The sequence below is a fragment of the Vombatus ursinus genome, unplaced genomic scaffold (assembly GCF_900497805.2).
Source record: "Vombatus ursinus unplaced genomic scaffold, bare-nosed wombat genome assembly UNPS02014782.1, whole genome shotgun sequence".
NCBI lineage: Eukaryota > Metazoa > Chordata > Mammalia > Diprotodontia > Vombatidae > Vombatus > Vombatus ursinus.
This window is the reverse complement of record NW_020954560.1, coordinates 5,474,077-5,492,094: the sequence shown is the minus strand read 5'-3', so window position 1 is coordinate 5,492,094 and position 18,018 is coordinate 5,474,077. Positions and strand designations below refer to the sequence as shown.

Sequence of the window (18,018 nt, the reverse complement as noted above, 5' to 3'; positions counted from 1 at the left end):
GGAAAGGAAAGGAAAGGAAAGGAAAGGAAAGGAAAGGAAAGGAAAGGGAAAGGAAAGGAAAGGAAAGGGAAAGGGAAAGGGAAAGGGAAAGTTCATAGTTCAGCGCTTCATCCTTACAGATGTCTACTTACCCCTTTATCAAAAGTGGCAAAGAATTTGATGTAGGGCTGGAAATGCTCAGCTGCTTCTTCAAATGCCTTGTAATCTAAAGAGGGTGAAGATGAAAGGAAAAGTATTTTTAATATCCACACTCCAGAAATTTCTCTTCCCCTTTTTTTAATGTTTTGGTGATATTAGAGTATCAACCATTCACTCAGCAAATACTTACTAAGTATCTACTATTTCTAGGCATAAAAACAGAAAACATAGTCTGTCTCCTCAAGGAGCTCACATCTGATTTTAGTGTAAGAAAAATGTTTACATAGGGGGAAAGGAACTAGATCTATGATTTCATTGATATAGGGAAATCCTATCAATACTGGTCAGCCTTTTCTCTGCAACTTAGATTTTTCTAGAGTTTCCTGGGGCTTTGAGAAGTAAAGTGATCTGCCCAAGGTAATACAGCTAATTTGAGTCAGAATCACAACTTGAACCCAGGTCTCTCTGGTTCTGAGGTCAGCTCTCTGTTGCCACCACCATCCTCTTCATATAAGGTGATATCTTCTATCCTATACTATAATATGCTCTATTTTCCTGTACTAGGAGGATATTTATACATTACTATTTAAATGTATATAATGATTTTCAATTGCATTAAATCAAGCCTACTCAATCTGTGGCCCTTGAGCACACCGATGGATTTTGGGCAGCCCTGCAAAAAAAATGGAGAGGATGTTTTTCTCTATTTTTCAAGGGCCACCCAAAATCCTTTGGCAAGGTTCAGGTTGTGCAGGCCTGTATTAAATCAACCCATCAACAGCATTTATTAAAGGCCTACACTCTGTCAAGCCTTTTGTCAGGTTCTGAGGATACTCAGAAATGAAACTCATGAGGCCCCCATGGAACACTCCAATCATTTGAAGTTTCTTGGGGAAAAGTAGACACTTTATCACTCTTCTACAAGGTAGGCAGGTGGAAAAGTGGGAGCAGGAGGGGGCTAGGACAGAGAAAGAAAATTTTAATAATTACAACAAAAATTCCTCAAATATAAACTCTGACCGTTGCATCTGTGATTCTATGAGAGATGTAGTTAGTAGGATGAGGACTGAAAATTTCACCTTACTATAAAGTCAAATTAATTAGTGATCATTGTTGTTGCTGTTCGGTTGTGTCCAACTCTTAGTGATCCCGTGGACCATGCTGTCCATGGGGTTTTCTTGGCAAAGCTAGTAGAGTGGTTTGCCATTTCCTGCTCCAGTAGATTTCCTTCTCCAGAGGTTAAGTGACTTTCCCAGGGTTACACAAGTAGTAAGCATTTGATGCTGGATTTGAACTCAGATCTTCCTGACTGTAGGCCCCATACTCTATTTATAGAGCTATCTAGTTGCCCCATAATGAATGGCCACATAATAGTAATTAAAGCCTTCTTAATCCTTTGAAGTTTATCGCCCCCTTTTGGAAGATTCTAGTCCATTCTCTTTCTTTGTTCTGCCTTAACACCAGCAATGGATTTTCCCCTTTCTTTGACCTCATCACTTCTGGGGAATTTTGAAATGAAATCATTTTTAAGCTTTTATATGGCCCTAAACTTCAGTCAGAACTTTCAGGTGACAAATATGTGGTATACTGAGGTACAGTCACTTTTCTTAAGAGAAAATTTGTCCATTCAGAATTGGTATTTCTACTACCTTCCACTAGAAAGTATAGCTGCTGAGAGATATTCTCTATGTATAATCTCTTGGAAGACAGAGGAATCAAATTAGGAAAAAAAATTACATAGCATACTCAGACACACAGATAAGCACACTCAAACACACATTCAGAAAAGTAGATAAATGAGAAGATGTATGTTTTGGTGATTGAGAGGGAGCTTGGGGAAGGTGGGAGAAGGTGGAGGCTGGATGATAGAGAATGGGTAGGTGGAAAATCAGAGGAACAATAGGTAGGATGGAGAAAGTCACTGAAGCAACCCCAGGTTTACTAAACCTAAAGATATGTATTTATCAATCCATTCATGACAAAAAACGGAGTTTGGTTCAGAACGCCAAAGCCTTCATTAAACCAAGGACAAATCTAATTACATTGAAGGATAAGAATCTAAGGCATTTCTGTCTCCTGGTCCACTCAGACCCTTTTAGACTAGCTCAAATCTTTTTATGTTATCCAAGCTGCTGGTTTCCTATTGTTACTATAAACCATGAATATCTTAATCATCTCTTCTGGTTTCTTCTCAGGGGCAGCTAGGTGGCGCAATGAGTAGGACTGTAGGCCTGGAGTCTGGAACACTCATCTCCTGAGTTCAAATGTGATCTCAGATACTGACTGTCTGTGTGACCCTGGACAAAGTCACTTAACCCTGTTTGCCTTGGTTTCCTCATCTGTCAAATGAGCTGGAGAAGGAAATGGCAAACCACTCCATTATCTTTGCCAAGAAAACCCTAAATGGGGTCATGGAGGGCTGGACACAACTGAAAAAATGACTTGACAACAAAAATTTCTTCACTGTCCCCCCATTTCCCTAATTTCAAAGGAAAGCCTGGAATAATTGGAGTTCTCAAAGCAAACACCTTCTCTGACATTACTTCACCATTTCCTTTATCTCTTAGCTGTAAATCCAAAAGGAGTGAGGTTAAGGATGAGGCTGGGGTGTGGCTGGTGGGAGAATGATGGGCAGTTTTCTAGGTTTTATCTCTCCTATTTCTTGCCCTCAGCTTAAAGAGTCCTCTAGTACTTTGATAATGACATAGAATAAGATCCATGTTACTTCATCCTCTGCTTTGCTGCCAAAGTGACGGTCCCAAAGCATGTGTCTGCAGCCCAATCTCCACTCAATAAGCTCCAGTGGCTCCCTATTACCTCCAGGATCAAATAGAAGATCCTCCCTTTGGCATTCAAAGCCCTTCATAACCTGCCCTCTTCCTACCCTTCCAGTCTTCTTACAGTTTATGACTCTGTCCAGAGTCTACAATAGAGCAACAGTGGTCTTCTTGGTCTTCCTTGTGTATGCTACCCTATCATCCTACTTGGTGTTTCACCAAGCCTGCAATGCTCTCCCTCCTTACCGCTGCCTTCTAGCCTCTCTGACTTCTTGATTCAAGCAATGGCTCAAATCACATCTTTGGGATGAGGTCTTTCTCGGTTTGCATTCAAAACCCTTTATAATCTAGACTTCCTTGTCCCTTACCTTGCCAATTTTCTTAAACGTTACACTGCCTTCTAGTATTATACCTAGTACTATTAGTTATTATAGTATATTACCTATTATAGTAAAATATCTATAAATATAAAGGAGAAGGCCTGGATGTATCACTACCTACATTTTTAGAGGGAAGACCTACATTGATGGGATCTATGGAAAAATGAGAATGCTCCTGAGAGAATGCTTGTCCCTTCCCAAGGACTGTCTCAACTTATTGTCTGTTTTTCTCCACATTAGGTAAATATGTCAGTTTGCACGATTGGAGAGGCCCCTCATATTTTTTCTTTCCTTGTACTCTATGGGAAAAGTCACTTTCTCAGGCTCATAGGCTGAAGTCCGTAGATGACTTACGTTCTGAGTCTTCACTCTTAAAGTAGCCAATGAGTTTGATATAGTCATCAATGCGCTCAAAGGCTTGGACTTCCAGTTTGCTGTTGATGATCTCCACTGGGTCTTCAATTAGCTGAAACAACAAATATATTTTGGTATGGGAGGTGGGTCAGTGCAGTGGCAAGAGTGTCAGATTTAAAGTTAGAAAACTTGGATTTGAATACCAGGTCAGACACATTATTTGTGTGACCTTGGGCAAATCACAACCTTTCTTGACCTCGGTTCCTCATCTCTAGAATGAGAGGGTTGCAGGTGGATTGAATGGTGCCTGAGGTTGCTTCCAGCTCCAAATCCTATATATAATCCTAGTTGAACTATTAGTTTTCCAGAGGACAATCAAACATTTGTCTAGTCACATGGATTGGCTGGGGTGGAGTTAGGGTGGGCTAAATACTCTACGCTATACAGGGTTTTTATAAGAAAGGGCTAGAATAAGAAATGGACATTGTCCAGACCTACTTTGGAAGGTAGTCCTCTACCATCTCAGGGAAGTCCCAGGCTTTCTGAGACTTGGGGTTTGAGGGTATGGACAACGAGGTGTTACTGCATAGAAATGCTATGAGCATTTGTATCACACTGAAGGGGAGTATCTGTCTGCCTGCCACTACAGCACTGGGTTCTGTATCAGTAGGGTAAGCAACAAAGGACTTGTCCACCTTCTGGAAAAGTATTCAATAGTCAGAATGCTAATATCTTTGTGAATCTGCACTGTTTTATCTGTAAGTTTTGTTGCACAGAGAAGCAACATTGTGAAATGTTGAACAGTGTTCAACACTGAACAGTGAAACATACAAGATTTGTAATTGAAGATCTGGGTTTGAGTCCTATCTAATTCTGGGTAAAATACTGAGTCTCTGAACCTTAGTTTTCTCACTTGTAAAATGGGGATAATAACATACTATATACTTCACAGAATGGTTGTGAGGAAAAGTGCTTTGTGAACCTTAACATGCCACACGTACCTGTGGGTATGCAGCTAAATTGTGTTATATTGTACATAGATACACACAATGTATGTGTATACATATACATACAATATAAGACATTGTTGTATATTGTTGTACACATAGACATATTTCTCTGGATCAGTAGTTAGGAGTGTATGTAACTCTATGGGTGAAAATTAGTGTGGGAGTGAATATATGCATGAGTAAGGGTCATGAACATGCTATATAAATTTGTCTATATAAATGCATGTATGTATACACACATACATATATGTATATATATCTATATATACACATAAACACACAAATGTATTTGCAGCATGGAGTAATTAATGACTCAGTCCTGAAGTTGAGAACTGGGTTCAATTACTTCCTTCAACACTTACTGATTGTATGTTCTAGTCACTTAACCTTTCAGCATCCTCAGACATTTCCAAGACTATAAGCAAAGGAACTGCTGATCTGAATTGGTGGAGGGGGTTTACATGTTTGGAGTTTTCCTCTATGAAATTAAAGATCCAAACCTTCTTTCCTTCCTTCCTTCCTTCCTTCCTTCCTTCCTTCCTTCCTTCCTTCCTTCCTTCCTTCCTTCCTTCCTTCCTTCCTTCCTTCTTTCTTCCTTTCTGTTTGTTGTGTGAGAATACATACATACTGACGTACACATATATGCATATATGTATGTGTTTGCACACACATGTGCATTGTATATACCCATACACACACACACAAACACACTGGACCATGAGTGCTGCATTCCATAGGAGAAGTGCCTTACGTGAGTCTGTCCCAGTTAGAATTATAGGATCACAGTATATTTGAGGTGGAATCTAATTCACCTCCCTCATTTTACAGATAAGGATGCTAAGTCCCCGGGAAGTAAAGAAGGATACCTATGGTTCCATAGCTTCAAATGGGTTCAAATCATCCCTAGACCCTAACTCTCCTAACTTTCAGTCCAATGCAGCAAGTCTTACCTTGGGAGATTATCTGGTTCTGTTTCTTCTTGATACTTTTTTCTACATTAAGAGCAGCAATAGCCCCCAACTTGTTACTTTCTCCTTCCTCCCCTTACAGATTAGCCATCCTCCTATATTGCCTGTGTTCCATCTTTGCAATCTTCTCCCCAGCAACATCAGAAGGATGCAGTTAACTGAACCAATGAATTATCAATGGGAGGTAATCAGTTGGCAATGGATGGGTGGACATAGAAATATGTTAAAGAAACATAACAGATAAAACAAACATAAAATAGAATAGCTTTCAAATGTAACAAAACTGAGATATAGGCTTCCCAGGAGAAGTAAGATTCTCTTTAACACAGGAGAAAAGCTCCAAATATCATAAATATTTTTGGTTGTTGTTCAGTCATTTCAGTCATATCCAACTTTTTATGACCTCATTTGGGGTTTTCTTGGCAAAGATACTAGAGTGATTTGCCATTCCTTTCTCCAGCTCATTTTACAGACGAGGAAACTGAGGCCAACATAAATATCATAAATATTGGTAACAGATGATCAGTTAGCAAGTTCTCAATTCTTTGAAGGTTTTGCCTCAGGCTAAATTCTAGCCAAAATAGTTCCATTCAGGGCTAATGTGAGTCCATGCTTACATCTAAAAGGAATTCCACCAAGACATCAGCAGCCAATTCTCCATCAAACTCAATAGTGCGGTCACCCTTAAGGATATACAGGCTTCCTTCTTCATCAAAACCTGGAAGAAATAAAGAGACAAGGAAAAAAGTTAACCTTCCCATGGGAAATCCATTTCTATTGGGTTTTTTTTTCTGGACCTAACTTCAAACTCACTTCCTTCATGAAGCCTTCTCAGACTAATCTTACTCTGCTCTCTACCCTTCATTTTTCTGTTTACTGTTTAGACTGCAGGATCAAATCAAATGAAATGCGATTTTATACACACATACATGAATGTATATGTGTATGTGCTTTGCAAACCTAAAGTGCTATATAAATGTTAAGCATTATTGTTATTATTGTTGTTATTACTTACTTTTGTTCTATAATTATCTATTTTATGTCTTGCCTCCCCAACTAATAATAATAATAATAATAATATTAGCCTTGATATAGTATTTTAAGGTTTGCAAAGTGCTTTACAATCATTATCTTATTTGATTCTCACAATAACCCTGGGAGGTAAATGCTATTATTATCACTGTTTTCCAATGGGGAAACTGAGGCAGACAAAGGCTAAATGATTTGCTTAGGGTTACACAGCTAGGTAGTGTCTGAGATCAGATTTTAACTCCGGCCCCCCCACTCTGGGACTGCTAGGTGGTACCATAGTGCATATAGTGCCAGGCCTGGAATCAGTAAGACTCATCTTCCTGAGTTCAAATGTGACCTCACACTTACTAGCTGTGTGACCCTGGGCAAGTCACTTAACCCTATTTGCCTCAGTTTCCTCATCTGTCAAATGAGCTGGAGAAGGAAATGGCAAAAATCTTTACCAAAAAACCTCAAATGGGGTCACTGTGGCCCCAAACTTCTGTAAACTAGCCTGTTAACTCCTTTCAGGACAGGGATTATATCTCATAACTCAAATTTAGAGCTAGAGGGGACGTTAGAGGTCATTTAATCCCATCTCCTTACTTTACAGTGGAAGAGAGGCCCAGAGAGGGTAAGCCACTTACTCAAGGTCACACGGAAGGTGACAGAGCTGAATAATATGACTTTAAATCTACCACTCTTTCCACCATACCCCACTGCCTCCTCTCATCTGGGAGTCAGGGCACCTGGGCTTGAGTCCCAGATCTGCCACAAAATACAGTGGAAAGAGCTTTGGGCAAATCCTTACATTATTCTGGGCCTTGGTATCCTCCTCTGTGAAACGATCCAGCGGCAGTAAAGACATTGCAGCATAATGGAAAGAGCGTTGCATTTAGAATCAGGACAGACCTGATTGCAGATCCTGCCTTTGATGCTTGTTACCTCTGTGATGGTGGACAAGTTGCTCAGCCTACCACCCTGGCCTCAAGGAGCTTGCAGTCTAGTGGAGGGAGACAGCACACAATAGGGATTGTCAAAGGAAGACCTGCAATACTACCCTCACAGGGACATTGTGATGATAACAGGATGATGTTCTGCAAACCATGAAGTGTTATAGGAATATTAGCTGTTACTGTCTCTAAGTAACCTTCTTTCTATCTTAGGCTCTCTCCTAACTTGGAAAGTCCATGACTTTGTCAAATATCTTCTACTTACTGTCTATTGCACCTACTATATTGTTCTGTACACAGAAGGTGCTAAATAGATGCCTAATGACAAACTGCATATTGCTTAGGAGGGCCAAAAACCTGAAGTCATCACTGACTCTAGCTGTACATATTTTCATCTCCTTCGGTCTTATTCATCATTAAAATATGTAAAGCCCTTTGCAAAATCTTAAAGCACTATATAAATATGTTATTAATAATAATAACAAGATAATAATCGTGTTATATAATGGAAGAAAAGAAACAAATCTTTATTAAATGCCTGCTATGTACCAGGCACTGTGCTAAGTGCTTTATAGATATTATTTCACTTGATCCTCATAACAACCCTGGAAGGTAGGTATGATTATTATTCTCATTTTACAAATGAAAAAACTGAGGCAGACAGAGGTTAAGTGATTTGTCCAGGGTCAAACGGTTATGGAGTGTCTGAGGTCAGAATTTGAACTCATATCTTTCTGGTTCAGTGCTCTATCCGGTGCAGAATCTTATAATATAATCATAATGATAACGACAAACACTGTTGCTGTTGTTGTTCAATCATGTTCAACTCTTTGTGACCCCATTTGGGGTTTTCTTGCAGAGATACTGGAGTGGTTTGCCATTTCCTTCTCCAGCTCGTTTTATAGATGAGGAAGCTGAAGGAAACAGGGTTGAATGACTTACCCAGGGTCACATAGCTAGTAAGTGTCTGAGGCTAGATTTGAACTCAGGTCTTGCTGACTCTAGGCCTGGCACTCTATCCACTGTGCCACCTAGTTGCCCCAATAAACACTGTAGTTAGGACCATTAGTCTTAAAGGATATTTAGTTCACCATGGTTTTGCTTCGACGTCTTAGTACAAGGAACAAAGCAGCCTGCAGCATGGCAGAGTTGTGGTGCTGTAGAATGTTCATTGGATTTGATGTTGGAACGCCTGGGCTCAAATCTTATTTCTTCCACTTGCTATCTGTATGACCCTGGGCAAGGCATTTAAGTGTCCTTACGTGACCTTGAAAGATTTGGACTGGATAATCTCTGAGGTCCCTAAACCAGTAGGGGGGCTTCGCTAAACTGCAGATATGGGATCAAAGAGCCAGAGGGAATATCCCGTTGGGCCTAGACATGTGTGCCTCTATTGAGTTTAGCCAACCCAAAAATGTCTCCACCTGCCAGCAATACTTCTAATATCATATGAGCTCATAGTTTTACAGCATCTTAAGTATTTACTTCTCTCACAACAATTCTCTAAAGTACCTCCACTGGCCCTGGTCACTTTGAAAACATTATTGCACCAATTCCTCAATTCTGCTCTGCCTCTGGGTGTTTTTCTATAGCAAACATATCTGAGGCCCTCCAACAACCACAAATCCTCATAAAAAAGGAAGAGAAAAGAAAGTAGGGTGAGGGTATGACTGGCTGTGGGGAAGGATGAAGGCAGGCTTTATTAGAATGCTTTTAGGCATCAGGCAAAGAGGACAGATGGTCATTTGTCTGTTAACCTAATTTGTTCCTTTGCCCTTGGGAAAGGCTGCATTTATGAATTCAATATAATTGGGTGCCTGCCATAAATGGTCTCCAGGGAAGAAGATGACATCGTCTGTTTTCATGACCTATTTGTATTTCCCAATTCCAAGTTCTCCTGGATATCTAACCTAAATATAGCCTGCTATAATCTCGTCTTTTTTTGGGGGGGGAGTTCCTCCAGCTACAGCCTCCATGAAAATGGAACCTAGCTGTTTGTCATCATTGGAATGATGAACATGCATGTACCTGAAGACCACCCATATGACTATTTCTCTAGGTTTGCACCTTTCAAATCCAATTAACCTTTCTGCAAAGGTCCTATTTTATAATCCCTTCTTAAAACGGCTCTCCTTCACTGACCAAGCAGAAAGACTGGCTGGACAGAATGTGTGTGTGTGTGTGTGTGTGTGTGTGTGTGTGTGTGTGTGTATGTTTACACTCCTGTGTGTTGTAGTGGGAAAACAAACCAAACCAAAACAAAACACTGTAGAATTTGGAGCATGAAGGCCCTGGGCTCAAGGTCTCAGTTCTGTCAGTCAAGCAGACTTTGGGAAAGTCCTTTCCCCTTCTTGGCCCTTGGCCTCCTCATTTGTAAATTGAGAGGGTCAGACTAGAAGTGCTAGATGTGGAGATAAGAAGACCTGAGTTCAAATTCTGCCTCAGACACTTCATAGGTGTTTGACTCTGGGTAAAGTCACTTAACCCCTCAATGCCTCAGTTTCCTCATCTGTGAATGAGGGAATTGGATCTGATGACCTGTGAAGTCCCTTCCAACCTTAACATTCAAGGATACCCTGTATGATAAGGGGAAGAAGTTGCCTGAGTGTAAAATGTACCTCATCCCATGTACATTTTTAGGAGTAAAAATCTTCAAGCACATTTGCACATCAGCATGTTATATTGACATGGGGAGAGGGGTGTCAAAGGTGTCAAAGACTCTATTCCAGTCATTTAACCAAATCTGACCTAAGCCAGTACTCTAAATGCCAATGACTGCACACAGCTGTGATGGCTTGGGCTTAGAACCCACAGTAACCTCACAGAGCCATTATTAGGAGAGCCCTTAGTGCTACCCTTCCTTGAAAGGTCTAGCCAAGAGGCCAAGAAGAGCATAGGATGGATTTGAAAGTTGATTTTGTAACCTGCCCTGGGACACACCCAAAAAAAGAGCTCATACCTCAGTATCTATTTCTCCAGATACCCAGACCTTTGCTGCTAATATCAAGCTAGGAGGGTGGAAGGATATCACTTATGACAGAAAAGCACAACATTCAATGTTTGTTTTATGGAATCTCTCCAGGGGTATGCTAAAGCCAACTTGTACGAGTTGTAATTGGTTCATGAGAACCAATTATTAAATTTTCACTGTGAGCATTTATACTTTAGCAATAGGTAAATGCTACAAATCTGAGTTTGATTTATTGTTTTGCTGATTGTCTAGACTTAAGAAAGTAAGGGAGAAAACATTAATAATGAAGTTAAACTTAAAAGTTGGTCATACATATATTTTTTTGAGAGCTGGTTGTTAAACATTTATTAGCACACTCCTGAATCTATCCAGGGTGATCCAGAAGTCTCTATGCAGTTGAAGAATGACGTAATGTAGGCATTGAGATAGAAGAGCATATAGAGCTCTGGACTTGGAAAAGGAAGCCCTAGGTTTGAGTCTTACCTCTGATACTTTACTATCAGGGTAACCATGTTTCTCAATTTCAATTTTTTCATCTGTAAAATGAAGATATTAATAACTGCAATAATGTTTCCTACGGTTGTTATAAGGATCAAACGTGATAACATAGGTAAAGTACTTTGAAAACTGTGGAGTCCTGTATAAATGTTAGCTATTATTAAATGAGTTAAACCCTTAAGTGTTATATAAATGCCATTTATTGTTCATGTCCATAGTTTTTTTTAATCAGACTTTTTTCTATAGTTTATGTTTAAATTTATGATTGTGACAAAAGTCATATTAATACTCACGACTGACTTTTTTCCTTGTTGCAAAAAGGAGTAAACTGTCCAACTTGTATCAGAATTATACTCTTTGTTTCATTTTGTTTAAAAGTGGTCAGATCCTCATATGGAAAAACATACAAATGTTCAGCGACTTGTTTCTTCCCTTTGGTATCTTCTGGAAATCACACTTACCTAGCTTTTTAGCAAGCTTGGCTTCTTTCTTGGAGTCCACCAAGGCAAAACCTATAGCTTTGTGTTCCAGGACCTGGGCCGCCAGCTGAAGGAAAAAGTAAGATGAGGGCAAATTAAAATAACTCTGAGGTGTGTGCCTCATGGTCAACAAATTGGCAGAGATGACCAAAGATGAAAATAGTCTGCGTTGGAAGGGATGGGAAAAGATTAACGTGCTAGTATACCGTGGCTGCAGCTGTGAATTGGTCTAAGACTTCTGCAAAGCAATTTGCAATTCTGTGAGAAAAACTGTTGCTTAAACTGTTCAGACATTTTGACCCAGAAATATCATTGCTGGGCATATACTCCAAGGAGATTGAAGGCAGAAAGAAAAATCCCATATATTTATAGCAACACTTTTTTTTGTGGTAGTGAGAGGAAATGATTATTTCTCTCTTATATTAATAATCAATAAATATTGGGGAGAGGGAGAATCCAAGTTTTTTTTTCCTTTATGTTTGCTCATTTAAAGTCCAGTCTCTCAAGGACATTTCTGACTTTGCCCAAAAATTTACCCCACCTAGACCACCTAGACCAGTGGAATTCTTACCCCACCATCATTTATTGTTCACTGACTGGGTGGAGGATAGATCCGTTTGTATAGATTGCCCAAGGTATGGGTGGTCTGGCTTGAGATGGGTCTGTCTTTGTCCATTACACGATTAAAGTCATTTACCCAGCCCCTCATCAGAATAACCCCATCTCTCATTATAATATTCATTCTCTCATTAATTATTAACCAATCAAAGATGATTTCCACCTGTTGGTATCACCCACTCATCTAAGGGTATGTAAGTGTTGATCGAGCCTCCATGATTCATCTTTGGTGTATGAGAGAAAGCCAAATGACCATTTTATTAATTATCTGCTAGCCATCATTGATAAAATTATTAATCATTTAGAAACTTTGTCTCTCAAACTCTTCATATGTCCACAGTAGTGGAAACCAAATGAGTGCCCATTGATTTGGGAATGGCTGAACTAATTATTCTATATAAAATATTAGAATGCTTTCAGAGAACTTGGAGAAATAGGAGAAGACATATCTGAACTGATACAGAGCAAAGGGAGCAGAAGCAGGAAAACAATATACAGAATAACGACCATAATTGAAATGAACACTAAAACGAAACTATGTTCTGTATTATCATAATAACCCAACTTGGTCCAGAAGATGAAATGAGGTACACTGAGGCAGTAAACTGTATAAAACAGGGCACTGTATTTGAATTAAGGAAGATCAAATGCTACATGATCCTCAGAAAGTCACTTACCTCTGTATGCCCTAGTTTCCTCATCTGTAAAATAAAGGGGTTGCACTTACTGGTTTCTAAAGTCCCTTCCAGCTCCAAATCTATGATCCTATAGGAAATTAATCTTCCTTCTTTCCTTGGAGGGGTGGGAGACTATGGATGCAGAATGTTTCATATATGACCAGATATGCCCACTGTATCAGTTGGTTTTGCTCGGCTGCTTTTAATTTGTAATAAGGAGAGGCTCTCTCTGTTATGGATTTGGGGTGGTAAGCTTAAAACTGGAAAAAAAAACTGATCTAAAAAAATCAATGCAACTTTTTACCCCCCAAAACACACACAAATATGAGGGTAAATGGGCCAAAAGTGAAAGAAAATGACACAGGAAGAAGTACGAGGAAAAAGACAAAAGGGGAAAATACTTAATTTGAAAATCTCCTTTGAGTATATTAGTACAACTACTACAGTTGTGACTACCGTTACCTACTACTAGCTAGCATTTATATAGCACTTGAAGTTTTGCAAAGCAATTCCCATATGTTATTGCATTTGATCCTCACAACAGCCCTGGGCTGTAGGTGTTCTTGTTAGTTACATTTTACAGAGAGGAAACTGAAGATGAGAGAGGTTAAGTGACTTGTCCAGAGTCACACAGCTAGCAAGGTCTGAAGTCAGATTTGAACTCATGGAGATGAGTCTTCTTGACTCCAGGCCTGGAGCCCTACCCACTGCACCACCACAGTGTACTTTTAAGTCTATTCAAAAACCATGACAAACAAAAATTAAGTTCATGCTCTGTGCAGTTAATGTACCATAGCCCTCAGAATTATTTCACCCATATTCATGTGTCAGGTTATTCTTTCATCCCTTTTGTATCTCAGAATTTTCCCATTTCCCCATTGACAACCAATTACTCTCCTTCGTCATGGATGATAAAATCACCAGATCAGAGATTAGCCAGAGAATTCCGTTCTAGCTAAGATCCAAGATTCCAGGCTTGGTATTAGCTGGGATTTCAAAATTATTCTGTCACCTCCCACCATGCCTAGACCTGATGCCCTCCCACTTGAGTTCAGTCACGACTCACTGTAGAGGGAACAGCTCCCTCCCTGGGGCCTTATTGACACACTAAGAAGACTGGACAAGTTGATCTGTGAGGACCGAAAGGCCACACCTATTGTCAATAGCTGAAGTGTGCACCAGCTTCTCCCCCCTCCTAGGGCCACCCTAAAGTAGTAGGTTTAAAAGCAAACGGACCAACAAGCAAAGTATAAGTAGTGACCAGGGCTTCTTTGCAGATGCTTCAAGGCTTGTCTGTTATCTGAACACTATTGTTATGGAAATGGTCAGCTCTGAAGGAGGGAGAGGGAAAGGGAGCCAGGTGAGAGATCTTTATTGTGCCCAGCAGATCTGCCTAATTCCCCAAATACGGATGACCTGCCAGCTGTCGAATTGTTTTGCATTTTTACCCCATGCCCACAGACAACCAATCACTCTCTTCTGGTAGGGACAGATAGAAACATAGTCTGACTCCTCCTGACCTTTTCTGACTCATCTCCTACCCTTCCCCTTCACGTACTCTTTACACCAGGCAAACTGGCCTGCCATCTGTTCCCTGAGCTTGGTGTTCCATCACTGCACCTTCACCCGGGCTGGCACCCAAGCATGGGTCGATCAGAAAGGGGTGGGGAGTTGTCTTGACTATGTTCTCAGGTCTGAATCGTGTGTGCTCCTGTATGTGTCGATCAAAGCAAGGATGATAGACCATAGCTTTAGAGCTAGAAAAAAAAATCATATCATCCATTCTCCTCATTTTAGAGATAAGGCTGATGGGAGGGTAACTGACTTCCCCAAGCTAATACAAGTAGTAAGTGGCAAAGATGGCATTCTTTCCATTACACCAAACTGACTCCCAACAAGCCTGTTGTATATTTAATATCTTGTTAGTCTCTGTGCTTATACTCTTCCAAATGACCTTTTCATATAAATGGTGCGAATATTATTGTGCCTATTTTTACAGATGAGGAAACTGAGATTCACAGAGCCCTGCATCTAATAATAATAATAATGATAACAATAACAATAACTAACATTTATGTAACACTTACTGTTTGCTACACACCATAGCTATGAAGTGTCAGAGCCAGGATGTAGACCCAGGTCTTCTGACTCTAAAGTTTGTGTTCTCACCCCATTGCCTCTCTTAGGCCACATTGCTAACTCACATACTTTTCACTGGCTCTGAAAAGAGGCAGTGTGGTGCACCAGAAAGGGCATTGGATTTGGAAGCAGGAGAGCTGAGATCAAATTCCACCTCTGTCCTTCCTGGCTTGAGTGAGCATGGGCAGGTCATTTAAACTCTTTAGACCCCCATTTCCTTACCAAAATTGGGGGTTGGACTAGAGGACTATCTCAAAGGTTGCTTTTAGCTCTAAATCTATGATACTATTAACTCTTCAGAGGGAAATTCAGTGCAATTTCAACAAATATTTACTAGATACTTATCATATGCAAGGCATTGCTGGTGATGCAAAAATGAGCAAGACACGGTCCCTCTTCTCTAGGAGCTTCCAGTAGGAGAGGTAAATCAGGTACAAAAGAGACTCTCCTACCAAAAAGAACAGATCCTAAGTATCTGAGATACAATCCATGAAGAGGAAGAGACCGTTTCTAAGGGGGGTGGGGGTGGGACACAGACCAAGGAAGGTGCCATTTGAGGTAGGTCTTGAGGATTGTATTGGAAAAAAAAAAAAGAAAGGAATCATTTTAACCCCAGTCTAATGACAATGATAATTAGAAACCACAATATTAAACAAGATAATGGTAACTAGTGATAAATACTACTATTGCTATTCATATTTATGTGGTACTACAAGTCAGATTGTAAGAAGAAATCCTATTACAATTAAGATTTTGATATAAAAAGATTCCAGAACCCCAGGGGGGACTGTTCATTTCATCCATGTTCACCCTAAATGACTCCCTCTCAGCCAAAGCATGCAGATAGTCCCTTTAGAACTGATTGTACTGTAATAGGAATTATCATGTAATGCATCTACCATGGAACCCAATGCCATAAAGAATAAAGCTGGGCCATGGGCTGCCTTCTTCCAAAGGGATGGACCTCTTTCCCTTTCATCAGTGCTCAGCTCCCCCACAGAGCCAAGTACTATGCTTTTCATTTGTTGAATCTTGTAAAACTGGAGGGTCCACGACATGATTGATTAGCTCAGACATGTGACTGGTTTTATAGCTGTATTTGCATTGCAAAGATCTGGGAAAGTAATTTCAGTCATGGGTTGGGGGTAGGGTAGGGAGAAGAGGAATCTTTACAGGAGGGACTAGAAACATGTTCCAAAGGGAAGTAGCTAGAAAATTAACAACTATTTAGCCTCTTAAAGGTACATTATATATTCATAGCAACACTTTTTTTTTTTAAAGAGTGAAATACTGGATGCAAAGTACAGTCCCATCTATGAGTGAAAGGCTCAACATATGGTACATGAAAATAAGGGAATAAGAAGTGCATATACTATAAGAGATTAATATGTAGAATTCAGAGAAACATAGGAAGACTTTAATGAACTAATAGAAAACTACAACCATGAAAAAGTCTATCTCAAGTCTAGAACAATATAAATGGAAAGCCTGTGCCCCACCCAAAAGCCCCACACCCAACAACCTTGAAGTGTAATTATAACAACCAAGAAATTTGGCCCCGAAGAAGACTTGAGAAATTGTATTTCCGTCTGTGTTTGTTATTTTTTCCCCCCAGAAATGGGGAGGTACAGTGAGTAGAACATGGGCAGATTTGGTCAATGTGTTGGATAATTTTACAGATGAAGAAGGAAATGGAAAACCACTCCAGTATCTGCCAAGAAAACCCTCTCATTTTACAGCTGAGAAACTGAGAAACATAACTGGTTTAGGAACTTGTGTAAGGGCACACAAAAAATAAGCCCCAGAGGTGGCATCTGAACTCTCTGACTCCAGAGCTAATGCTATTTCCAAGTTAGAGGAGGAAACTGAGGCTCACATCTCTAAGCAACTTGTCCAGCTAGTAAATGTTAGATGTGGGGTGTGATCCCAGGCTTTCCTACACACTGACTCTAGTGTGCTATCTTCTACGCTTGGCTGTCTTGTTTGAAATCACAAAATACACAGCAAGAGGGTCAGTCTGGGGAGAGTTCTATCTGATCCACATCCATGATAGAATCTGGCCTGCCTTTGGTTATCATGTAACTAATCCATAAATGGGCTGGTAAATGTTTAACAACTGGCTCTCCCCCTAAAAATAGACTCATAACACACTTTCTTTCTATAAGAGGATTATTATTGTTATCATCATCATCATCATTATTTTACAAAATACAGACGTTTATTAAAAGAACATAACATCTTTAAATATATTTTAGAAGACTTTTTTTTTAGAAATGAGTTTCTTTACATTAATTTTTAACTGGTTTTTTATTTTTAATTTTTAAAAAATATGTTTTATTTTTAACTTACGGAACAAAATAAGCATTTCTGTAACGTAGTATCAGCTTTAATCGGCATTATTCACACTTTCTCCTTCTACTTTCTTAAGTCTAGACAACTAACAAAACAATAAATTAAGTCCTGATTTATAGCATTTACCAATTTCCCAAGTGTACGTGCTGATACTGAAATTTTAACAATCAGTTCTTGTGAGCTCTGGAGCATGCCCTTGATGGACCTCTGGGGACCTTTTGGTTTCGTACTCTGTCTAAGTAACAGGGAATCCTTGACTTCCTAGTAATCAGTCTTCAGACATTTTTAAACACCTACCAGATGCAGCTGCAACATATCTTGGTGGAAAATGAAAATATATAAGACTTTGCCTTCCCTTCATGGTGGAGCTTATAATCCATATGGGCTACTCTTTGCAAGTTGTTGAATAACCATCCATAGATATAACTTTAAAAATGAAACCATAGTGTGACTACACTAAAATCTCAGTAAATTCAGACTAAGCAAGTTCCTGATCTGTGTGAAATACATAAAGGTCTGAATTACATTCTGTCTTAAAAGAAATTTAGTCTGTTCAAAGTACATAAAGTGACTCCAATAAAAGTGGGAGAGGGTTGCTTGGGGGCTCTTCTTAGGCCTTCTTAAATAAATAGATAATAATGATTTTTAATTCACAGAATGACAGAATCTCAGCATGGGAAGGCTATCTGGTCC

General features: G+C 39.6%; 1 protein-coding gene across 2 annotated transcripts in view; it reads right to left on the bottom strand.

Moving 5' to 3' along the window:
• The window catches only part of CASQ2 (calsequestrin 2), a 96,768-nt gene that overhangs the window by 48,990 nt on the left and 29,760 nt on the right, over positions 1–18,018 (bottom strand). For both annotated transcript variants that reach the window (XM_027866780.1, XM_027866779.1), the window contains 4 exons: positions 11,522–11,606; positions 6,245–6,345; positions 3,650–3,761; positions 132–205 (listed from right to left, as the gene is read on the bottom strand). In XM_027866780.1, coding sequence (XP_027722581.1) covers positions 132–205; positions 3,650–3,761; positions 6,245–6,345; positions 11,522–11,606 — 372 coding nt within the window. The remainder of the gene's footprint in view (positions 1–131; positions 206–3,649; positions 3,762–6,244; positions 6,346–11,521; positions 11,607–18,018) is intronic.